At 45.7% G+C, this 25,989-nt stretch overlaps 2 protein-coding genes across 2 annotated transcripts in view; one reads left to right on the top strand and one right to left on the bottom strand.

Annotated features, from left to right (window-relative positions):
• ERCC6L (ERCC excision repair 6 like, spindle assembly checkpoint helicase) overlaps positions 1 to 20,775 on the bottom strand; it is a 42,089-nt gene extending 21,314 nt beyond the window's left edge. The window contains exon 1 of the mRNA XM_054470821.2: positions 20,585 to 20,775. Within this exon, the coding sequence (XP_054326796.1) occupies positions 20,585 to 20,652 (68 nt within the window). The 5' untranslated portion in view covers positions 20,653 to 20,775. The remainder of the gene's footprint in view (positions 1 to 20,584) is intronic.
• The window catches only part of PIN4 (peptidylprolyl cis/trans isomerase, NIMA-interacting 4), an 89,434-nt gene that overhangs the window by 43,797 nt on the left and 19,648 nt on the right, over positions 1 to 25,989 (top strand). The window lies entirely within an intron of this gene.

Genomic DNA, 25,989 nt, shown 5'->3' on the forward strand with positions numbered 1-25,989 from the left:
AGATATGTAGACTCATAGACTAGAACAAACAGCCCAAAAATAAAACCTTGCAAATTTAGTTGAATGATTTTTCACAAGACCATTCAATGGGGAAAGGACAGTCTTTTCAATAAGTGGCACTGGGGAAACTGGATATTCACATGCAAAAGAATGAAGTTGGACCCTTACCTCATATCATATACAAAAATTAACTCAAAATGGATCAAAGTCCTAAAACTATAAAATAATTAGATGAAAACAGGGTAAAAGTTTCACAACATTTGGCTGGACGGGTGGCTCACACCTGTCATTCTGACACTTTGAGAGGCTGCAGCAGGAGGATCACTTGAAGCCAGAAGTTCGAGACCAGGCTGGGCACAGTAGCTCACACCTATAATCCCTGCACTTTGAGAGACCAAGGCAGGAGGATCACTTGAGGTTAGGAGTTTGAAACCAGCCTGGCCAACATGGTGAAACACCATCTCTACTAAAAATACAAAAATTATCCAGGCGTGGTGGCACGTGCCTGTAATCCCAGCTACTCGGGAAGCTGAGGCAGGAGGTTTGCTTGAACCCAGAAGGTGGAGGTTGCAATGAGCTGAGATTGCGCCACTGCACTCCAGCCTGGGAGATAGCAGAGCAAGACTCCATCTCAAAAAAAGAAGAAGAAGAAAGAAAAAAAAAGCTTCAAAATATTGGATTTGGCAATAATTTCTTGGACATGACACCAAAGGCACAAACAACTACAAAATAAACAAATTGAACCTCAGAAAAAAATTCAAAATTTTTACATCAAAAGACAATTATCAACAGAGTAAAAAGGCAACCCACAGAATGGGAGAAAATATTCATTAATTATATATCTGATTAATATCCAGAATATATAGAGAACTAAAACTCAACAAAGAAACAAAAAACTTAATTCAAAAATGGGCAAAGTACTGGAATAGACAATTCTCCAAAGATATACAAATGGCCAATAAGCACATGAAAAAATGCTCCACATCACTTAATTACTGCAGAAATGCACATCAAAACTAGAAAATACTACCTCACAGCCATTAAGATGACTATCATCTTAAAAAACAAATTAGCCAGGCATGGCAGTGCATGCCTGTAGTCCCAGCTACTCGGGAGGCTGAAGTGGGAGGATGGCTTGAGCCTGGGAGACGGAGGTTGCAGTGAGCGAAGATCACACCACTGCACTCCGGCTTGGGCAATAGAACCAGACCTTCTTCCCCAACCGCCCCCTCCCCAACCAAAAAAAGCAGAAAATAAGTGTTAGGGAAGATGTGGATAAATTGTGAACCCACGTGCACTGTTGATGGAAATGTAAAACAGTATAGCCTCTCTGGGAAACAGTATGGCAGTTTGTATTAATCTGTTCTCATGCTGCTAATAAAGACATACCGGAGACCGGGTAATTTATAAAGGAAAGAGGTTTAATTGACTCACAGTTCACATGGCTGGGGAGACCTCACAATCATGGCGGAAGAGCAAGGGACGTCTTACATGGTGGCAGGCAAGACAGCTTGTGCAGGGGAACTCCCATTTATAAAACCATCAGATCTCATGAGACTTATTCACTACCAGGAGAACAATATGGGAGAAACCACCTCCATGATTCAATTATCTCCACCTGGCCCCACCCTTGACACATGGGGATTATTACAATTGAAGGTGAGATTTGGGTGGGGACACAGCCAAACCATATCAGTTTCTCAAAAAATTAAAAATAGAATTACCATATGATTCAGCAATTCCACTTCTGGGTATATATGCAAAAGAATTGAAAATGGGATCCTGAAGAGATCCATATGAACATACCCATGTTCATACTAGCATTATTCACAATAGCCAAGAGATGGAAGCAACCCAGACAGATAAATGAATAAGCAAAATATGGTCTATACACACAATGAAGTGTCATTCAGCTTAAAAAGGAAGAAAATCCTGTCACATGCTACAGCACAGATGAACCTTGAGGACATTATGGTAAGCAAAATAAGCCAATCACACAAAGATAAATACTGCATGATTCCATTTATGAGGTGCCTAGAGTAGTCAAATTCATAGAGGCAGACAGAAGAACGGTGGCACCCAGGGCCAGGAGGATGAGGAAATGGGGAGTTACAGTTAATGGTTATAGAATTTCAGTTTTACAAGATGAAGAGTTACAGAGATAAATAGTGGTGATGGATGTACAACACTGATACGGTTTGGCTGGGTCCCCACCCAAATCTAAACTTGAACTGTATCTCCCAGAATTCCCACGTGTTGCGAGAGGGATCCAGGGGGAGGTAATTGCATCATGGGGGCCAGTCTTTCCCCTGCTATTCTCGTGATAATGAATAAGCCTCATGAGATCTGATGGGTTTATCAGGGGTTTCTGCTTTTGCTTCTTCCTCGTAAGAAGTGTCTTTCACCTCCCGCCATGATTCTGAGGCCTCCCCAGCCATGTGGAACTGTAAGTCCAATTAGACCTCTTTTTCTTCTCAGTCTTGGGCATGTTTTTATCAGCAGTATGAAAATGGACTAATACAGTAAATTGGTAACAGTAGAGTGGGGCACTGCTGAAAAGATACCCGAAAATGTGGAAGCAACTTTGGAACGGGGTAACAGGCAGAGGTTGGAACAGTTGAGAGGGCTCAGAAGAAGAGAGGAAATGGCTCACGCCTGTAATCCCAGCACTTTAGGAGGCCGGGGTGGGCAGGTCACAAGGTCAGGAGTTCGAGACCAGCCTGGCCAACATGGTCAGGTCAGGTCAAAAAAACAAACAAACAAACAAACACGGTAATATGTGGGAACGTTTGGAACCTCCTAGAGACTTGTCAAATGGCTTTGAGAAAAATGCTGATAGCGTTATGAACAATAAGGTCCAGGTTGAGGTGGTCTCAGATGGAGATGAAGAACTTGTTGGGAACTGGAGCAAAGGTGAGTCTTATGTTTTAGCAAAGAGACTGCCGGCATTTTGCCCCTGCCCTAGAGATTTGTGGGACTTTGAACTTGAGAGAGATGATTTAGGGTATCTGGTGGAAGAAATTTCCTTTTTTTTTTTTTTGAGGTAGAGTCTCACTCTGTTGCCCAGGCTGGAGTGCAGTGGTGTGACCTCGGCTCACTGCAACCTCCGCCTCCCAGGTTCAAGCGATTCTCCTGCCTCAGCCTCCTGAGTAGCTGGGATTACAGGCACACGCCACCACACCTGGCTAAATTTTTGTTTGTATTTTTAGTAGAGATGGGGTTTCACCATGTTGGTCAGGCTGGTCTCGAACCCCTGATCTCATGATCCACCCACCTTGGCCTCCCAAAGTGCTGGGATTACAGGCTTGAGCCACTGCGCCCAGCCTAGAAATTTCTTTTTTTTGAGACGGAGTCTTGCTCTGTCACCCAGGCTGAAGTGCAGTGGCACAACCTCAGCTCACTGGAACCTCCACCTCCCGAGTTCAAGGGATTCTCCTGCCTTAGCCTCCTGAGTAGCTGGGACTACGGGCACGTACCACCGTGCCCGACTAATTTTTGTATTTTTAGTAGAGATGGGGTTTCATCGTGTTAGCCAGGATGGTCTCAATCTGACCTCATGATCTGCCCGCCTTGGCTTCCCAAAGTGCTGGGATTACAGGCGTGAGCTACCGTGCCAGGCCAAAGTGAAAGAAATTTCTTTTGAATTTGCTGCATTCTTTGAATGCAGCAAAGCATTCAAAAGGTGACTTGGGTGCTATTAAAAGTATTTCATTTTAAATGGGAAACAGAGCATAAAGGTTCAAAAAATTCACAGCCTGACAATGCGATAAAAAAGAAAAACCTATTTTCTGGGGAGAAATTCAAGCAGGCTGCAGAAATTTGTGTAAGTAGCAAGGAGCCTAATGTTAATCCCCAAGACCATGGGGAAAATGTCCCCAGGCCATGTCAGAGACCTTCATGGCAGCCCCTCCCATCACAGGCCCGGAGGCCCAGAAGGAAAAAGTGGTTTCGTGGGTTGGGCCCAGGGTCCCTGTGCTGTGTGCAGCCAAGGGACTTAGTGCCCTGTGTCCCAGCTGCTCCAGCCGTGGCTGAAAGGGGCTAATGTAGAGCTCGGGTTGTGCCTTCAGGAGGTGGAAGTCACAAGCCTTGGCAGCTTCCACATGGTGTTGAGCCTGTTGGTGCACAGAAGTCAAGAATTGAGGTTAGGGAGCCTCCGCCTAGATTTCAGAAGTTGTATGGAAACGCCTGGATGCCCAGGCAAAAGTTTGCTGAGGGGGTGGGGCCCTCATGGAAACCTCTGCTAGGGCAGTGTGGAAGGGAAATGTGGAGTCAGAGCCCCCACACAGAGTCCCCACTGGGGTACTGCCTAGTGGAGCTGTGAGAAGAGGGCCACTGTCCTCCAGATGCCAGAATGGTAAATCCACTGACAGCTTGCACCATGCACCTGGAAAAGTCGCAGACACTCAACGCCAGCCCGTGAAAGCAGCCAGGAGGATGCAAAGCCACAGGGGCGGAGCTGTCTAAGACCATGGGAACCCACCTCTTACATCAGCATGACATGGATGTAAGACATGGAGTCAAAGGAGATCATTTTGGAGCTTTAAGATTTGACTGCCCCACTATATTTTGGACTAGCATGGGGCCTGCAGCCTCTTTGTTTTGGCCAATTTCTCCCATTTGGAATGGCTGTATTTACCCAATGTCTGTACTCCCACTGTATCTAGGAAGTAAATAACCTGCTTTTGATTTTACAGGCTCAGAGGTGGAAGGGACTTGCCTTGTCTCAAATGAGACTTTGGACTATGGACTTTTGAGTTAATGCTGAAATAAGACTTTGGCGGACTGTTGAGAAGGCATGATTGGTTTTAGAATGTGAGGTCATGAGATTTGGAGGGGCCAGGGGTGGAATGGTATGGTTTGGCTGTGTCCTCACCCAAATCTCAACTTTAATTGTATCTCCCAGAATTCCCATGTGTTGTGGGAGGGACCCAGGGGGAGGTCATTGACTCATGGGGACTGGTCTTTCCCCTGCTATTCTTGTGATAATGAATAAATCTCACAAGATTTGATGGGTTTGTCAGGGGTTTCGCTTTTGCTTCTTCCTCATTTTCTCTTGCTGCCACCATGTAAGAAGTGCCATGATTCAGAGGCCTCCCCAGCCATGTGGAACTGTAAGTCCAATTAAACCTCTTTTTCTTCCCAGTCTTGGGCATGTCTTTATCAGCAATGTGAAAACAGACTAATACAAACATTGTGAATGTATTTAATACCAGTAAACCATATACTCAAAAATGGCTAAGATGGTAAATTTTGTTATGTATGTTTTAAAACAATAAAAAAATTGAAGGGGAAAAAAAATCACATCACCTACAAATACAGATAGTTTTACTTCTTCCTTTCCAATCTGTATGCTCTTTTTGTTTTTTCTTTTTCTTTCCTAATTGCCCTGGCTAGAACCTCTACTATAGGCCAGGCACAGTGGCTCATGCCTGTAATCCCGGCACTTTGGGAGGCCAAGGCGGGTGGATCACAAGGTCAGGTGATGGAGATCATCCTGGCCAACATGGTGAAACCCTGTCCCTACTAAAAATACAAAAAAATTAGCAGGTGTGGTAGTGCACGCCTGTCATCCCAGCTACTCAGGAGGCTGAGAAAGGAGAATCACTTGAACCCAGGAGGCAGAGATTGCAGTGAGTCAAGGTTGCGCCACTGCACTCCAGCCTGGCGACACAGTGAGACTGTGTCTCAAAAAAAAAACAACAAAAAAAAACCCTCCACTATAATGTTGAATTATAATGTGAAGAGAAGTCGCAAGAGCAGACAAACATCCTTGCCTTGTTCCTGATATGAGCGGGAAAAGCCTTTAGTCTTTCACCATTAAGTACAATGTTAGCTATGGGATTTTTGTAGATACCCTTGATCAGGTTAAGGAAGTTACCTTTTATTCCTAGTTTGTTGAGTGTTTGTATCACGAAAAGGTGCTAGATTTTGTCAAATGTTTTTCTGCACCTATTGAGGTAAGAAATGTGTTTTTTGTCCTTTAGTTTTTAGGCATGTTAAATCTGATATGTCTATTATCAAGCAGAGATGTCAACCAAGCAATCACATATAGGAGTATGGAGTTCAGAAGGTCAGGACTAAAGATAAAAAATGTAATAATCATCAAAGAAATGCAAATTAAAACCACATTGAAATAACACCTCATTCCTGTTAGACTTTCTATTATCAAAAAGATGAAAGATAAGTGTTGACAGAGCAGGAGCATTGGCATCTTGGACAAGCCCCTCATTCAGCAGGAGCATCGGCATCTTGGACAAGCCCCACATTCTAAAGTTCACCTTAATAAAAAACTGCCTAAATCTAAAGGGCATCAGCCTAATGGCTAAGGTCAGCATGACCATAAACCACAAATAACATCTCTAACCAGAAACATTCCAAACTCCTCCCTGACCAGAGACATGCTAGCCCCGAGATAACCCCCCTCTGGCCAGGAGGATGACAGCCTTGAGATAATCCCCCTCTGGCTGGAAAGATGTCGGCCCCAAGATAACCTCCCCTCCTCCCAGAGAGATTCCAACCCCGCCATAAATCTTCTCCCTCACACAGAAACATTCTAAGCTTATGATAAGCCCCCTCACCCTAAAACCAATATATACTCTTAGTCTGTAAGAGAAAGCGCTCCTGACCAAAAATTGGCCAGAAACCCCTCTCAGGTTTTATCTAAAGTAAACCTGTTTCTAACTGTCAAGCATTTGTGTTTCTTTCGTCTTTAACTCTTATATTTGGTGCCAAAATCTGGAACAGGTGCTGGGGGCAGTCTCTCTTGCAACCCAGGAAGCAGTGGGCAACGGCAGCTCATCATAGTTAATTCCTGGATCCTGAGGGTCTCTGGCCACCTGCCGTGTCTTTTCTCTCACTTCACTTTTGGAGCGATTTGCATGAGGACAACTAACCTGAAGGGGACTGCGAGGCTCTGGCCGGTGCTACTCCCCAACAAGTCTTTAAACCTTCAGATCTTGGGAATCCACCTCCAACTTCACACAATGGGTATTTTGCCCTCTCCCCTCCTCCTCCCTTCTCTTTTTCTCTCTTCCTCATGTGGCTCCGGTCTAAGGGGCCCTTTGCCAATTCCAACTGGAACATCCAACATTGGACACTAATCCAGCCAACTGCTAAGATCTGCCCTCCCCTGGCTTTCTCACGGTACCAGGAAAAGTCAGGTCTGCCATCCCAGTCCTCAGGGGACCAGCAGGACTAAAAAGCTAGAAGAAATCTTGGGGATGCCCAGTTTTCATCTCAGCTTGACCATCCTCTTTAGAAAGAGGACTCCGGGTCTCTGTCTTTCGTCTGGGGATGCCTAGAACAAAAACAGACACCCTCGGCTTCTTCTCACCAGTCCACATGGGTGCCAAACAATCCCACATTCCTACATCCTCCCCACTGGGCTGCCTCCTTCACAACCTCACCAAACTTGGCTTACCGGGAAGCATAAAGCCAAAGCATTTAGTCTTTTATTGCAACATGGTCTGGCTGCAATACACATTAGATAATGACAGCCGATGGCCGGAAAATGGCTCCTTTTACTTGCAAATTCTTAGGGACCTTGACAACTTTATAACCAGGAATGGCAAATGGCAAGAGGTTCTCTACATTCAGGCTTTCTTCTGCCTTAGATCCCAACCCTCCCTAGGTCAATCTTGCACCCCTCATGAAGGCCTTCTTCTCAATGAAAACGCTGTCTGGGTCTCTCCCTCCTCCAAAAACCTTTCCTCTGAGATCCCTTCCCACGAAAACCCTTCCTCCAAAACCCCTTCGCTCGAAACCCCTTCCTCTGAAACCCCTTTTGACCCTGCAGATGAACCCCCTCCGTATTCCCAGCCCCCTGGTTCTGCTCCTCATCCCTCCAAACCCTCCACCCCAGGGGGCCCTCCTGCTCTCAAGCCTCCAGCCCCAAACCCCACTCCTCCTCCTTCTCCACCTGTTACCCGTTCAAAAGCCACCAGTCAAACCACCCCAGCCATTCTCCCTCTCCGGGAAGTGGCTGGGGTTGAAGGCATTGCTCGTATTCACGTCCCTTTCTCCAAGTCTGATTTGTCACAAATCAAATGGCAGCCAGGATCCTTCTCTGAAAATCCCTCTCACTATCGCAGGGAATTCTTGCACGTAACCCAATCCTTTAATTTAATTTGGCATGATATTTATATAATTTTAACCTCCACCCTCACTCCTGATGAAAAGGAGAGCATCTGGTGTTCAGCTGAAGCCCACACAAATGAACTCCATAACCAAGCCCCTATATAAAATCCAGTGGCCAATGATGCAGTCCCCCACAGAGACGCAGACTGGACTTACCAACAGGGAAACAATGGCATCAGGCGACAGAACCACATGATTACCTGTCTCCTCACGGGCATGAACAAAAATGCCCATAAGGCAGTTAATTATGAAAAACTCAGAGAAATTACAAAGGAGCCCCAGGAGAATCCAGCCCCCTTTTTTTTTTTTTTTTAGACGCAGTCTTACTCTGTTGCCCAGGTTGGAGTGCAGTAGCGCGATCTCGGCTCACTGCAACCTCCGCCTCCCAGGTTCAAGTAATTCTCCTGCCTCAGCCTCCTGAGTAGCTGGGATTACAGGCGCGTGTCACCACGCCCGGCTAATTTTTGTATTTTTAGTAGAGACGGGGTTTCATCATGTTGGTCAGGCTGATCTTGAACTCCTGACCTCGTGATCCACCTGCCTCGGCCTCCCAAAGTGCTGGGATTACAGGCGTGAGCCACTGCGCCAGGCCTGAATCCTGCCCTTTTCTTATCACACCTCACTGAAGCCATGCTAAAATATACCAATCTGGATCCAGAATCTAGAGAAGGGCAAACTTTTCTCCACTTCCAATTTATTTCCCAATCTGCCCCAGATATCCAGAAAATATTACAAAAATTAGAGGAAGGTCAGCCGGGCGCGGTGGCTCACGCCTGTAATCCCAGCACTTTGGGAGGCCGAGGTGGGCGGATCACGAAGTCGAGAGATCGAGACCACCCTGGCCAACATGGTGAAACCCTGTCTCTACTAAAAATACAAAAAAAAATTAGCTGGGCATGGTGGCAGGTGCCTGTAATTCCAGCTACCTGGGAGGCTGAGGCAGGAGAATCACTTGAACCCGGGAGGTGGAGGTTGCAGTGAGCCAAGATCGCGCCATTGCACTCCAGCCTGGGCAAAAAGAGTGAAACTCTGTCTGAAAAAAAAAAAAAAAAATTAGAGGAAGGTCCCTAAACATCTCAGCGGGACCTCCTAAATGCGGCCTTTGGAGACAGTTTTGCTCTTGTTGCCCAGGCTGGAGAGCAATGGCGTGATCTTGGCTCACTGCAACTTCTGCCTCCCAGGTTCAAGCAATTCTCCTGCCTCAGCCTCCCGAGTAGCTGGGATTACAGGCATGCGCCACTCCACCTAGCTAATTTTGTATTTTTAGTAGAGACGAGGTTTTGCCATGTTGGTCAGGCTGGTCTCAAACTCCTGACCTCAGGTGATCCACTCGCCTTGGCCTCCCAAAGTGCTGGAAGGCCTTCTGTGTCTTTAACAACAGAGACAAGGAACAAAAAATTCAAAAAGACAAACATCTCTGGTTAAAATACCAGATGCTCACCTCTGCTGTCCAAACGTCAGTTACACAAAAGCCTCCAGACAACCCCAAGGGAAACTCCGTCACCTCTCTGGAAGTGTCACCCTGAAGTGCCACATCAGGGTTCCAATGTGGCAACCCCGGACACTGGGCAAAGGCTTGTCCTAGCCCCTGGCCCCCTACCAAACCATGCCCAACTTGTGGTCTTTGGGGACACTGGAAAATGGACTGCACCCAATGGGTACAACCTCCCTGTTTGACAGTGGCCCTGTGAGGCCCCCCGACCATCACAGGAGGAAATATCTTCACTGCTGGTACTGACAACGGAAGACTGAGGGTGCCTGGAATCCTTCGCCCCCACATCCAGTGAGCCCATGGAACCCAGGGTAATTGGTACAGTATCCAGTAAGATTATTTCCTTTCTCCTGGATACTGGGGCAAGCCTATCAGTATTAACTGAATATCAAGGCCCACTAGAATGTTCATAATTTTCTGTTGTTGGCATGAAGGACATACAAGAACTTCCATACAAAACACTGCCTCTATACTGCTCATTTCAGGGAGTCACCCTCACTCACTCTTTCTTGGTCATTCTTCATTGTCCCACTCCTTTACTAGGAAGGGACATCCTACACAAACTAGGGGGAATCATTCATTCATCGGCCCTACATCAAAGCCACCCTTACTTATTATTATGTCAAGAACAAAACCCCTGCTCAGACACTCCACATCAAATAGACTTAAAACCCAAATTCCTGGCTCACGCCTGTAATCCCAGCACTTTGGGAGGCCGAGGTGGGCGGATCACCTGAGGTTGGGAGCTTGAGACCAGCCTGACCAACATGGAGAAACCCTGTCTCTACTAAAAATGCAAAATTCACTGGGCGTGGTGGTGCATGCCTGTAATCCCAGCTACTCAGAGGCTGAGGCAAGAGAATCGCTTGAATCCGGGAGGTGGAGGTTGCGGCAAGCCAAGATCACGCCATTGTACTCCAGCCTGGGCAACAAGAGCAAAACTCTGTCTCAAAACAAACGAACAAAAAACACCCAAATTCCTCAGCCAGGTAAATCCTATAGTATGGAACACTGACTCCCCCATAATAGCTACCCACCATTCTCTAATTCAAATCTCACTAAAGGATCCTAAGCACTACACAGTGGTCCCACAATATCCCCTCAACCCTAATGGATTACAGGGACTCAAGCCCATCATCTACTGACTTTTGGCTGCCAATATTTTAATCCCCACCCATTCTCCCCATAATACTCCTATTCTCCCAATCAAAAAACCAGATGGCTCCTATAGACTGGTTCAGGATTTGTGATAAATCAACTCCACTATTGTTCCTGTTTATCCTATTGTTCCCAAACCCCTACACCCTCCTATTGCAAATTCCTCCCAACACTAGCCATTTCTCAGTATTGGACCTCAAGAATGCTTTTTTTACTATTCCTCTACATCCCTCCTCTCAAAACCTTTTTGCTTTCACTTAGACTGACCCTGACACAGGCCACTCCCAACAACTTACCTGGACTGTCCTCCCCAAGGGGTTTAGGGACAGCCCTCACTATTTCAGTCAGGCACTTCAATTAGACCTCTCCCAGCTACATCTACAACCTAGCATCTTGCTTCAGTACATGGACGATTTACTTCTTTGCAGCCCCTCTCTAGAACATTGTATTCAACACACCACCAGGCTTTTACATTTTTTGCCTGAATGCAGGTACCAGGTGTCCAAAAAGAAGGCCCAATTAACCTCTCCAAAAGTCTCATACCTAGGATTAATCATAACTCCAAATACTCGAGAAATTCCGCCAGCATGAAAGCAAAGCATTCAACAAATCCCTTTTCCTAAAACAAAAAGGGACTTACTTTCTTTCCTCGGATTAGTGGGATATTTCTGATTATGGATAGCAAATTTTGCCATTAACACTAAACCTCTTTATGAACACACAAAAGGCAATCTTGACCAACCACTCACTCCCACTCCAGCCCTTTATCATGCTTTCTCTCACCAAAAACATGCCTTATTACAGGCCCCTGCTCTAGGCCTTCCAAACCCCGAGATCCTTTCATCTATATTTACACAGTTCTCATAATCAGGCCCTTGGACTATTAGCCCCACCCGTGGGAGACTCCCTCCAACTGGTAGCATATTTTTCAAAACAACTAGACCCCATTTATAAAGGCTGGCCCCTTTGCTTAAAAATTTTGGTCACAGCCTCTCTAATTATCCCTGAGGCACAAAAACTCACATTCTACAAACCCCTTCAGGTATTTTCTTTTCACAGTCTGCAAAATATACTCAGCCATAAGGCGCTAAGCTCCATCTCATCCTCCCGCATGCAGGCCTTACATTCAACTCTCCTTCAACACTCTATCTCTCTTCATAGATGCTCCCCCCTTAATCCTGCCACTCTTTTGCCTTCAGGACCAATTTTAGACCCTGACCAACACTCATGCTTGAATTTAATTGAAAGTTCTCTCACCATGTTCCACCCACTTACTTCCACTCACATAAAGCAAGCCCCAGATTGGTTTATAGATGGCAGTGCATCAGAAAACCCTTCCCTCCAAGCAAGGTATGCCATCATTGAGGGATATCATGATGATACCCACCTAGAAGAGTCGTAGAGGCTGCCCCCTTGCCTTTGGGCATATCCTCCCAACAAGCAGAATTATTTGCCCTAATAAGAGCACTAACCCTAGCAAAAAGTACACAAGTTAATATATACACCGATTCTAAATATGCCTATAACACCATCCATTCCAATGCCCAAATTTGGAGCGAGCAGGGCTATGTCATGGCTAAGGGATTTCCTATCATTAATGGAAAACTCATCATTTACTAAAGGCAGCTTTACTTCCAGAAAAGGTTGCAGTTATCCATTGCAAAGGACATCAATCAGATAAAAACCACATTTCAATAGGAAACCGTGAGGCTGACTACTGGGTAAAACAAGCCTCAACCAACCATCCAATCCCCCAATACCTATTACCCCTCATACAACATATCCCCTCCTTTTATCCAGAACACCAAATACAGCAACTAATCACGGCGGGAGCACAAGTCAAACCCCCATATTGGTTTGTACAAAACAAATTAGTCCCACCTGACCCTGAAGAAACTACTCTTTTATGGGACATTCACAACCTCTTCCATACTAGCCATTCCCCTCGACAACATTTCTTAAGCTCCCATATACACATAACCCCAGATATAAAGGAACAGCTAAAGGCCATTTCCCATCAATGTTCTATTTGCCAAAAGGCTTCACCCCACTCCAACACTAAATCCCTTTCTTTCCCAACCCATCAAGCCAGGGGACACCTTCCAGGACAGGACTGGCAAATTGATTTTACCCATATGCCCCCAGTTAAAAAGGTTTGGTTTCTTCCAGTTCTCGTCAATACCCTTTCAGGATGGGTCGAGGCTTTTCCCACAACCAACAAACGGGCTTCTACTGTCACCTCCAAATTAATAATGGAAATCATACCCAGGTTCAGGGTGCCTCTTTCTTTTCAATCCGACAATGGTCCTGAATTCATCTCTCAAATTACTCAACACTTGCACAAGCCCTACATATCACCTGGAAGCTATATATCCTCTATCGACCTCAATCTTCAGGAAAGGTTGGAAAAATGAATGGCATTCTAAAAACCACCCTCACCAGGTACTCACTCCAAACTCTTAAAGACTGGGTTACACTTTTACCTTTGGCCCTTCTAAAAATCTGGACATTCCCACATAAACCCTTAATGCTCAGCCCCTTTGAACTCATGTATGGGAAACCACTGGCCCTTTTTGTTCCACCTCAAGGTCAAACGCCACCTCTACCAACTCCCCTTGTTTCCCCTCTTCTGTATATTATCCGCCATTTCATTTGGGAATATGCTGACAAATACCTGCCACAACCCATCACTGACTCCTCTAATCCCTTCCTATAGCCAGAAGACTGGGTTCTCATAAAAGATCCCAGTCCTACCCCCAATTCCCCCCTCACACCTAAATGGAAGGTGTAAAAAGTAAAATAGAGGTTCCTCTTCAAAGACTTTCCTCCCCATCTAATTAGGAATAAATAGCAACTTCTCTTAGAAGCAAAATTTATTCAAAGACCTGTGCTAACATTCTTAAATATCGGCCAGCCGTAATAAAGAAATCAATGTACTTTATGTTCTTAGCGCCCACAATTTAGCCTAAATATTTGCCCTGGCATGCTTATACTGGTCCAAGCAAGCATTAGGTCATAGCCTGTTCCTCTTCCTTATTTGAAGGTGTTTTTACCTTTCTCAGCATTCCACAAGTTACTTCCTCCTTCCTTTGTTCTCCTCTGCCTTTGCCTCTTTTAAAAAGTTCTAAGTTGCTAGCCAATCGGGACAAATACAGAATGTGAGGTCCCGTTCCAGCCAATGGAAACTGGACACAGCAGTAGGGTGGAAGTGTCAGTTTATAAATGATCCTGTCTCCTTTATTTGGTGTACTCTCCTGGCAAAACTGCTGGCGAGGGTGCCCTTTCTGCAGAAAGTAAAAATGGCCTTGCTGAGGAAATTAAATTTATGTTCAAGTGCTATTTCTTTATGGCACCAGGGAACAAGCATTTCTAACAAAGGGACCTTACCAAATCATTCTTACCACACCCACAGCACCAAAACTCCAGGGATTCCCCAACTGGTTTCATTATACTTCTCTCAAGAAAACAGACTTCCCTTCGCCACATACCCAAACAACCAAATCTAAAACCCCTTCAGCCTTCTCTTGTGTCTCCACAGGACCCACTTCCCTTTGCCTCACCCAAATCTTGGAAGAAAAGGAAGAGAAATTCACCTAAACCGCTTATGTCTCTTTCTCTCCCAAACTTTCATTGCTTCCTAATCACCTTGTTACAGTCCTTCAGCGGTACCCTTACGAAACTCCCATTATATATCCTGATCAGCTCTTTACTGTTCTATGGGACCTATGGCTTCAAGGAACTTTCCAGGACTTTACTCTTACCCAGATAACCTTTTTCGCTTTTTGCTTGTTTTTTTTTCAATATAAATACCCTAAGTACATCAACTTCACCAATACAACCACTTCTCACTGCTCTCAAGCTCGAACTACAAACCTTACACAATCCCTCTTGCTGCGAACTAACTCTTCCTTTGCTCCCGAATGCTGGATGTGCTTATCGCTGTCTTCCTCAGCTTACACAGCCCTTCCTGCACCCCTTCATGACCTTTTAGCAGGGAGCATAACCCTAATTTATACACTCCAAAAGGGAGCTTCCTTTCTTGAAAGAGCTGACGCCCTGGTCGACAATTATCCTACTTCCAGGGCCAATCAGGCTAACAAATTATTTCAAACCTATTACAACTCCCTGCAACGCCTCAAGCCCCAAGACTCTCTCATTAAAGGGCCTATAACTAAACACACCCCCCTTTTACAACAAGCTTCACTTTGCTTTTCAGCCTCTGAAGGAAATCTCCCTGTAGGATCCTTAACACCTAACCAATGCAACCGTACTATCATTATTAAACACCCCTCTGACCATCAAACTAACCGAGTTAACTACCCAGTATCACCTGAAGCAAATGGAGCATTTCTGCAACTGGCTCGTTTGACAGCCTCTCTCTCAGCCAGTGCCTATGGCCTAACTTGTGCTGTCCCTGGTGCCCACCTTTTTCCACGGCTCAATATCAATGGTGCAACATCCTATTGCATTAAATGTGTAAAAAGTAACTCTTCCTATATTTCTACTATAGTAGGTGTCTCCCTGGCCTCCTCCTTGTCCATTTGGAGTAATGAACCACAGGAAAGAAAAAACATCCCATGTTTAGTTCACTTACTCTCTTTCCATATCTCTGCCTGTATACACGACAAAGTCCTGTTCTTTTTGTGTGGCACCAACACATACCTTTGTCTCCCTACCAACTGGACTGGAACCTGTACCCTAGTTTATCTATCTCCCTCCATTGGACTTGTTCCTCCTGATCGACCTTTGCCCATCCCACCCATCCAATATGTTAGAAAAGGAAGGGCCATCCACGTCATTCCCTTAATAGCCACCTTGGGTATAACCTCTGGACTTGGATTGAGAGCAAGCAGATTAGCCACTTCCATAACATACTTTAAGGCTCTTTCAACAGAACTACAGGACTCGTTAGAAGACATAGCCCCAAGCCCCCTCTTTGTACCAAGTCAATGGTACAAAGTTTCAAAGTTTCAGTTAAACAGGAGGAATAGGTTCTAGTGATCTACTGCACATCATGGTGACTATTATTAATAATAATGAATCATATATTTCAAAATAGCTAAAAGAATGAACTTTTTTTTTTGAGACAGGGTCTCCCTCTGTCACCCAGCCTGGAGTGCAGTGTGCCATGATCTCAGGTTACTGCAGCCTCCGCCTCCCGGGTTCATAGGATTCTCCTGCCTCTGCCTCCCGAGTAGCTGGGACTACAGATGCGTACCACCACACCCAACTAATTTTTGTATTTTTAGTAGAGACAGAGTTTCGCCATGTTGGCCAGGCTGAAGAATGGATTTTAAATTTTTTCACCACAAAGAAATGATAAGTATTTGAGGTGATGAATATGTTAATTAGCCTGATTTGATCATTCCACAATGTATACATGCATTGAAACATCACACTGTACCCCACAAATATATACAATTATTGTTGGTTAAAAATAAAACTGGTCAAGTGCAATGGCTCATGCCTGTAATTCCAGCACATTTGGAAGCCAAGGCAGAAAGATCGTTTGAGTCCAGGAGTTAAAGATTGGTGACTTTGATAAAAGCAGTTTGTGTAAAGTGATGGGGTGAAAACCTGATTGGGACGAGTTCAACAGAAGTTAGGAGGAAAGAAATAGGAAATGACAAGTGTAGACAATGATATGACACCTGGAATTTTGCTGTAAAGGAAAGAGAAGAAATGGAGCAATAACTGGAAAGGAAAATAGGATCAAGAGAGGATTTTTTTTTTTAACAATGAAAGAATTGGTGGGTTGAAGTCCTTATACCAGTGAGTGACAAGGGATGAGATCTTTTGCACAAATGGAGGGGTTGTGCCTTAGCTAGAAGCATGGAGAGTTCATCTATACTAACAGGATAGAAGGCAAAGAACACAGAGGGAATAATGCTGGGAAGTAGGTTGATATGGGAGAAGAAGCTTCTGGAAACTCTCTTCTGATTGGGTCTATCAACCCAGTGAAATTGGAAGCAATAGAGATGAGGGAGAGATGCTGAAGGTCTGAAAAGCAAGAAGGTATGAAACAGGCATCTAGTACAATGGATGAGTGAATACATTAGAGAAATGTAATATGATTGCCAGGCAGCATGAAGGGCCTGCTTGACATTAATATTGATGGATTTCAAGTAAGACCAGTCAGCATGATTGTTTCTTCAACCATGTTCATCTGTGAGGGCCAGAGTTGGATTTAGCAAAATGTATTAGTTTCTTATTGCTGCCGTTACAAATCATCACAAATGTTAAAACAACACAAAGTATTATCTTTTATCTTACAGGTTATATCTTGCAGGTTATATAGGTTAGAAGTCTGACACAGGTCTCACTGGGCTAAAATTAAGGTTGCAGCAAGGCTGTGTTCCTTTCGGGAGGCTCTAGGGGGAGAATGTGCTTCTTGACTTTTCCAGCTTCCAGAGGCCATACACATTCCTTGGCTCATAGCCCCTTCCCCCATCTACCGAGCCAGGTAGGACAGGTTGAATCCTTCTCACACTGCGTCACCATGACCTCCTCTTCTGCCTCCCTCTTCCACTTTTTTTTTTTTGGAGATGGAGTTTCACTCTTGTAGCCTAGGCTGGAGTGCAACAGTGCGATCTCAGCTCACTGCAACCTCCACCTCCTGGGTTCAAGCAATTCTCCTGCCTCAGCCTCCCAAGTAGCTGGGATTACAGGCGTGTGCCACCACGTCCGGCTTATTTTTGTATTTTTGTAGAAACAGGGTTTCATCACGTTGGCCAGGCTGGTCTCGAACTCCTGACCTCAGGTGATCCACCCACCTTGGCCTCCCCAAGTGCTGGGATTACAGGCGTGAGCCACCACACTCAGCCCCTCTTCCACTTTTAAGCACCCTGTGATTACACTGGGCTCACCCAGATATTCCAATTTCCATATTTTAGGGTCAGCTGGTTAGCGACCTTAATTCCTCTCTACCATATGAGGGTAACATATTCACAGGGTTCAGAAATTAGTATGTGGATATCCTCAGGAGGCCATTACTCTGCTTACCATACGAAGGCTGGTAATGCCAAGCCAGTATAATGAAGTGTGAAAGAGAAAAAAATAAGTGGAAGTTGTATACAAAGAAGCCTCCACAATTATTGACTCTGAACTTCAAATTATGTAAGGAGAGAAGTGAGAACCTGAGGGGTGTGCAACAGTGAAAAGATAGAATCAATGAACTATATAGATCCCAACAATATCAAACAGTTGTTGGAATTGGTGTTCTAGAGGGAGTAAGGTAGAGGATGGAGAGTAGAACACTTGAACGGTGGTGTAATAATGGAAGTGTAATAAATAAAAAGTCTGATTCTGCTGGGCATGGTGGCTCACACCTCTAATCCCAGTGCTTTGGGAGCCTGAGTTGGGAGGATCACTTGAGTCTAGGAGTTCAAGACCAGCCTGGGCAACACAGTGAGACTCCATCTCTACAAAAATCTTTTTTTTTTTTTTTTCTGAGACGGAGTCTTGCTCTGTTGCCCAGGCTGGAGTGCAGTGGCACCATCTCAGCTCGCTGCAACCTCCGCCTCCCGGGTTGAAGCAATTCTGCCTCAGCCTCCCAAGTAGCTGGGATTACAGGTGCCCGCCACCATACCCGACTAATTTTTGTATTTTTAGTAGAGACGGGGCTTCACCATGTTGTCCAGACTGGTCTTGAACTCCTGACCTCGTGATGCGCCTGCCTCGCCCTCCCAAAGTGCTGGGATTACAGGCACGAGCCACTGCACCCAGCCTACAAAAATCTTTTAAAAATTAGCCGGGCTTCATGGCACACACCTCTGGTATATGTTTATATGTACAGTAAGTCCTCAGTTAACGTGGTCAGTAGGTTCTTGGCAACTGCAACTTTAAGCAAAATGACACACAGCAGGCCCTTGAACAACACTGGTTCATTCAATATCATTTTGCTGCAACACTGATGAGAAACAAATTGGTTTTGCTACGTCATTTCACTTAAAGTCAGTTTCCAAGAACCTATGGACAATGTTAAGTGAGGACTTACTGTATACACACGCAAACACATCTTTGCTCACTCATGTAAGTGTATCTGTAGAAGAAAATACTACAAGTCCTAGCTTCAAAAGTAAAACTATATATCTTAACTTTTGAATTGACCCATATAGCTCATCACACACCAGCCTGAGAGAATATAAATAAATGCTTACTCACACTATTGACTTTATTAAAATCTGGCATGGTTTTCTTGAATGGCAATTTTAAATACACATTCCCTAAGACCCAGCAATCCGAATTCCAAAGTGTACACTCAGTTACAAAGTGCACAAAAATTCACACAAAAGGCTGCCTATTACAACAAAAGTATAATGGCAAACAATTGGAAAAATCTAAATGAAAGGCCTGGCATGGTGGCCCACGTCTGTAATCTGAACACTTTGGGAGGCCGAGGCAGGAGGACTGCTTGAACTCAGGAGTTTGAGACCAGCCTGGGCAACATGGCGAGACCCTGTCTCTACTAAAAACACAAAAAAATACTTTGGGAGGCCGAGGAGGGCGGATCACGAGGTCAGGAGATTGAGACCATCCCGGCTAACACGGTGAAACCCCGTCTCTATAAAAATACAAAAAATTAGCCGGGTGTGTTGGCGGGCGCCTGTAGTCCCAGCTACTCGGGAGGCTGAGGCAGGAGAATGGCGTGAACCCGGAAGGCGGAAGTTGCAGTGAGCCCAGACCGCGCCACTGCACTCCAGCCTGGGTGACAGAGCCAGACCCTGTCTCTAAAATATATATAAAACAACAATAGTAAAATAATAAATTGGCTGGGCATGGTGGCACCCACCTGAAGTCCCAGCTACTAGGGAGGCTGGGGCAGGAGGACTGCTTGAGCCCAGGAGTTCAAGGCTGCAGTGAACTATGATCAGGCCACTGAATTCCAGTCTGGGCGACACAGCAAGACCGTGTCTCAAAAAAAGTTAAAGCAAAAATTCACAGAGACAGAATAATGGTTGCTAGGGGCTGAAGGGAGGGGGAAATGGGGAGTTGTTTAATGGGAGTAGTTTCAGTTTTGCCACATGAGAAAAGTTCTGGAGATGACGGACGGTTGCACAACAATATGAATGTAGTCAACACTACTGAACTGTACATTTAAAAATTGTTAGGATGATAAACTTTATTTTTCATAAAACCCAGTTTCTGCACAAAAAGATAAAATTTATGTTATGTGTACTTTACCACAATTTAAGAAAAAATTTAAATTCTTAACCCAACATTACCACGCCCCCCACCCTTAGCCAACTGGTGAATGTTTACTTATTTTTCAACGCCTAGCTCAAATGTCTCCTCTTGCCACGCCATCCCTTAGCTGACGACCCTTGTAGTTGGCCATTCCCTCTTTTATGCCAACACTGTGCCCTGCACATACATTATACCTCTTACAGCACTTATCAAACCTAGTAATTATTGCTTTACAGATCCGTTTCCACTACTAGATTACAAACAATTTGGGGGCGGGGACCTCGTTTTACTCATCTCTGTATCCCCTAGACTTAGGGCTTGATAAACTGAAAAGAATCAAGAAGGGCTTGATTAATTAAGGCTCTGGCTTTTAAGGAGCTCATACTGGAGGGTCATTTGCCCAAAAGAAGAGGCATCGGGGTCTCCTCAGGTTTTAGAAATCTGGTCAAACATCCAGAGCTGACTCCCACACCCTACTGCGAGAAGAGTGCGAGCGCGCGTCTCAAAAGGCTCCGCCTCAACAGTTCGGGTCCCCAGGAGGATCCGGGGGCTACCCCACCTCCACTCTGGGCCAGGTCGGTTAGCTAGACCCGCCCAGCGGTCCAGACATACCTTAGGTAATGAGCAGCCTGCTCTGGGCTCAAGGCCTCGGCTTCCGGAAACCTTCGGGACGCCTCCATGACCTTCAGATTGGGTTCCAGTTACTCCGGCGGGAGTTTGGAGTTTGGAGCTTGGAGCTTGGAGCTTGGAGCTTGGAGCTTGGAGCTTGGAGCTTGAATTTCGCTCACTCCCGCCCCGCGCATGCTCTGTGCGCCTGTGGAGAGGAACACAGCCAACCGTCGGCCTCGCGGCCGGCCAATCCGCGACCACGCGCTGCGACGCCACCGCCTGAGCCCCGCCCACGAGGGTGGGCGCCTGCGCCTACGCGCGCCGGGAAGCAGGAGGTGATCTCTGCCTTCGAGACACAGAGTGTGCTGCGTCAGTCTGTGATCCCCTCGCGTTTCAATCCAGTTCAAACCATGCTGCGGCCAATTCGTTCGCGCGTGCGTGTGCTATCATTGTGAGTGGAGGAGACTGCCCGATATGATCCCAGTCATTGCGGCGACCCCTGGAGATCTCCAACGCCTGCGTCCTCCAACCAACCCCTGCCCCGCATCCACAGATAGCTTCCCTTCCTTGATCGCCAGTACCTGGCACTGACCGTGCTTTGAATTCAAACACCCTGGGAGGCATAGTCCCTGTGATTTAAACTAACATTGAAGAAGCGACCAGGCGCGGTGGTTCACGCCTGTAATCCCAGCACTTTGGGAGACCGGGGCGGGCGGATCACGTGAGGTCAGGAGTTCGAGACCAACCTGGCTAACATGGTGAAACCCCGTCTCTACTAAAAATACAAAAAATTAGCCGGGCGTGGTGGCGGGCGCCCGCAGTCCCAGCTACTCCGGTGGCTGAGGCACGAGAATCGCTTGGACCCAGGAGGTGGAGGTTGCAGTGAGCCAGGATTGCACCACTGCACTCCAGCCTGGGTGGCAAAGCGAGACTCCATCTCAAAAAAAAAAAAAAAAGGCTGGGTGCAGTGCCTCACACCTGTAATCCTAGCCTTTTTGGAGGCTAAGGCGGGAGGATCACTTGCACTCAGGAGTTCGAGACCAGCCTGGGCAACATAGTGAGACTCCCGTCTCTTTAAAAAAAATTTTTTTTCTTCTCCACAGGGCGTTATGCTGTATTTATTTTTTTAAAAAGAGAGAAAGAGAGAAGGGTCTTCAAGAATCTCAAACCCGGAAGGTGGAGGCTGCAGTGAGCCAAGATCATGCCACTGCACTCCAGCCTGGGTGACAGAGCAAGACTCCATCTCAAAAAAAAAAAAAAATTAAAGTTCTTATTTAAGAAATAAGTAACTAGGTTCACATACTTGGTGTAATAAAAGGAAGACAAAAATAATTTAAAAAAAAAAAAGAAGTAGTGCTGTGGTCACCATTTTTTCAGAAGCACTAACTAAGATACAGTCATTTTCAAAGGCAGAGCCTAAAAAAGAGGCAGAGCCTAGAGCTGAAGGAAATGTGATTGAGTTTAAGTGGCTTGCTTGGGTGACACTAAATAGGAGGTTGTGGGCCAACAAAAATTGTCCTTGTTCATATACTGTTAAGAACACAGACATGATTCCTCAAGACACTAATTTAGCATTCAGTATTGGAAAACTCACCTGTTGGCCCAGTCATACATCATATGTCCAGAGAATTTTAAGCTTTTTATAAAATTTATAGACCGTTATGAGTTAAAAGGAATGTTGGAGGCCGGGTTCAGTGGCTCACTGAACCTGTAATCCCAGCACTTTGGGAGGCCGAGGCGGGCGGATCACCTGAGGTCAGGAGTTCAAGACCAGCCTGGCCAAATGGTGAAACCCCATCTCTACAAAAATTAGCTGGGCATGATGGCGGATGCCTGTAATCCCAGCTTCTCGGGAGGCTGGGGCGGAAGAATCGCTTGAACCCAGGAGCAGACGTTGCAGTGAGCTGAGATCGTGCCATTGCACTCCAGCCTGGGTGACAGAGCAAGACTCCATCTCAAAAAAAAGAAAAGGGTGGGGGGGAGGTGGGGGATCTTGGAGAACATGGGCTATTTTCCTGGTTTGTATGACTTTAAGGCCTTTGTTAATAGGCCTTTTAGTATACTATTATCCCCATTTTTCAGATGTGGAAACAGGCTCAGAGAGATAAAGTGACTTCATCTAAGCTTCCTGCGCTAGGAAGCAGCAGAGCCAGAATTCAATACTAGGTCCATATGGACACAAATCTGCGCTGTTTCGCTGTGTCACACTGGAAAGAAGAGGGCAGTGGCGGGGAAATGAGGTTGATGAGGCAGTTGAAGGCTAGGTTATGAAGGAACTTGTTTACTCTGCTAAAGTGTTTGAATCACATCTTTTCCTGGAGGCAAGCTTGGATTGGGCTGTGCTATGGTCTGAATGTCCTTCAAAATTCGTGTGTTGAAACTTAATCCCCACTATGGTGGCATTGAGAAGCGGGGCCTTTTAGGAAGTAATGTCATGAGGGATCCTACTTCATGAATAAATTAGTGCCTTATGAAAGGGCTGGAGGGAGCTAGTTTAAGCCGTTTTTGCTCTTCTGCTTTTCTACCATGTAAGGACACAATATTCCTTCCCCTCCAGAGGATGCAGCAACAAGGCACCATCTTGGAAGCAGAGAGCAGCCCTCACCAGATACCAATCCTGCTGGCACCTTCATCTTGGACTCTTCAGCCTCCAGAACCATAATAAATACATTTCTATTGTTTATAAATTATGAGTTTGATGGCCAGGTGCGGGGGCTCATGCCTGTAATCCCGCCCTTTGGGAGGCTGAGGCGGGCGGATCATCTGAGGTTGGGAGTTCGAGACCAGCTTGACGGAGAAACCCTGTCTCTACTAAAAATACAAAATTAGCCGGGCATGGTGGCACATGCCTGTAATCCCAGCTACTCGGGAGGCTGAGGCAGGAGAATCGCTTGAACCTGGGAGGCAGAGGTTGTGGTGAGCCAAGATCATGCCATTGGCACTCCAGCCTGGGCAACAAGAGCAAACCTCCATCTCAAAAAAAAAAAAAAATATATGAGTTTGAGTCTATGGCATTTTATTATAGCAGCACAAAGGAGCTAAGGATGAGTTGAGTGTCCAGGCGCCCTGAATACCCAAAGGATGAGTATAATGAGAAGAGCAGAATAGGGCAGAAGATGTAGGAGAGAATTCTGCAGGAAGGAAAAGAGAGATGAGAGCACAAAAATCTTCATCTTGAGTCTGGGGAAGGCCATGTCTGGTTGTGCTTTGGCTCAGGGTCCACCATTATCACTCATGTCCTGGGAATTGTTGAGAACTGAAGATGAAGCAAAGCAGGCCCCTGGTGGTTGTTGTAGGCATGCCCCATTGTGGGCTGTGAAGAAAAGCTAAAGAGAACTCCCTCAGGAACCCCGGCTACCTCCCCTCTGCTTCCCAGCTGGCAGTGATGCCCAAAGGTCCTGATCACTGGGAAGGAAGGACCAACCCTCAGCTTGCCTGCCCTTTGGCTATTGGATTTTCTAAGCCCCATTTTCACACAGCTGTAGGGCTCCTCCTTTAAACTCCCCAGCTCTGGCTGCTCCTCCCCTCCCCTTCGGTCCTGTAGTCTGCTTCCTTTGGGCCCTTCTTGGTGCCTTCTGGAGTCCCAGGTCTCAACCCAGGGCTCTGATGACCCAGGAAACTCCCCAGCCCAGGCTCCTAGTCCTCCTTTATAAATGGTCACCCAGGCTCACAGCCTGAAAATAAGAGAGAGATTGGGAGGATTTTGAGTGGGTAAATGGAGAGAATCAAAGAGAGTCAAAATAATAGTTACTACTATATCCCTCTTATGTGACAGGCCCCATTCAAAACACTAAAGTGTCGATTAATTATCTGCTGTTCCTCATTATGCATCTACCCCAATCAAGGGCTCCCATTCCCCCAGCGTCTCTCAAGGGAATGGGGTTTATAAAGCTCTCCCAGCCAGGCTCAGTGGCTCACGCCTGTAATCCCAGCACTTGGGGAGGCCAAGGCGGGCGGATCACAAGGTCAGGAGTTCGAGACCAGCCTGACCAACATGGTGAAACCCCGTTTCTACTAAAAATACAAAAATTATCTGGGTGTGGTGGCACGTGCCTGTAATCCCAGCTACTCGGGAGGCTGAGGCAGGAGAATTGCTTGAACCCGGGAGGCGGAGGTTGCAGTGAACCAAGATCTCGCCACTGCACTCCAGTCTGGGCGACAGAGGGTGACTCCGTCTCAAAAAGAAAAGAAAAGAAAAAAGCTCTTCCTAGGCTGGGTGCGGTGGCTTACATCTGTAATGCCAGCACTTTGGGAGGTCGAGGTGGGTGGAGTTCGAGACCAGCCTGGCCAACATGGTGAAACCCCATCTCTACTAAAATACAAAAATTAGCCGGCCATGATGGTAGGTGCCTGTAATCTCAGCTACTCGAGAGGCTGAGGCAGGAGAATGGCTTGAACCCAGGAGGCGGAGGTTGCAGTGAGCCAAGATCATGCCATTGCACTCCAGCCTCTACAAGAGCAAAATTCTGTCTCAAAAAAACAAACAAAAAAAGCTCTCCCTAATTATTGTTAATTTTAAAAGGGTGATAATGGTATTGCTGTTTTTTTTTTTAAGGTCCTCGTCTGTTAGAAATACATGTTGGAGTATTTTCAGACAAAATGATATGACATCTGGGACTTACATTAAAATACTCCAGTACAGAGGGAAAAAAAAGGAGAGTATAGATGAACAAAGATTGGCAAAATGTTGATAATTGTTGAAGCTTGTTACAGAGGTTCATTATCCTCTTCTCTGCTTCTGTGTATGATTGGACATTTCCATAATAAGAATTTTAAAAAACAAAACTTTTCAACCTAATCTGCAAATTACACTGAGTCATCCACACTCACAGGCCGGAAATAAGATAATGAGGCTTTGTGGGAGGGTTCAGAATGCATAAATGGAGAGATGGATGAGGCCGAATAAGAACAATAGCTATTACTTAGATAGCACTGAAGTGCCAGGCCTTGTTCTAAGGACTTTACATACACTGTCTTTTAATCCTTAACAACAACCTTGTTAGACAATGTATATACTATTATCATCCTCCTTTTACAGATGAGGAAACTGAGGCACAGAAAGATTGAATAACTTACACAAGTTTACACAGCTTGTGAATGGTGAAGCAGGATTCCAAACCCAGGCAGTCTGGCTTTCGACTTTTTGCTCTTTAACATGATGCTAGTTAGATACAGAAAGCAGCTGACAGGTGAAGAAAATGATTAATTCATCCATTTACTTATTCATTTATTTAGTAAATATGTGTTGAACCTTTACAAGATGGTCACGTAAGGATCCAGGTGCTGGGGTGAGAAAAACAGACAAGTCCTTGCTATCAAAGAGCTTAAAGTTCCATGGTGAAGATGGACTTGAAACAATAATCACACAAACACTTGGAAAATTACAAACGTGAAGAGGGCTCAGAAGG

This window comes from Pongo pygmaeus, chromosome X, assembly GCF_028885625.2.
Source record: "Pongo pygmaeus isolate AG05252 chromosome X, NHGRI_mPonPyg2-v2.0_pri, whole genome shotgun sequence".
NCBI lineage: Eukaryota > Metazoa > Chordata > Mammalia > Primates > Hominidae > Pongo > Pongo pygmaeus.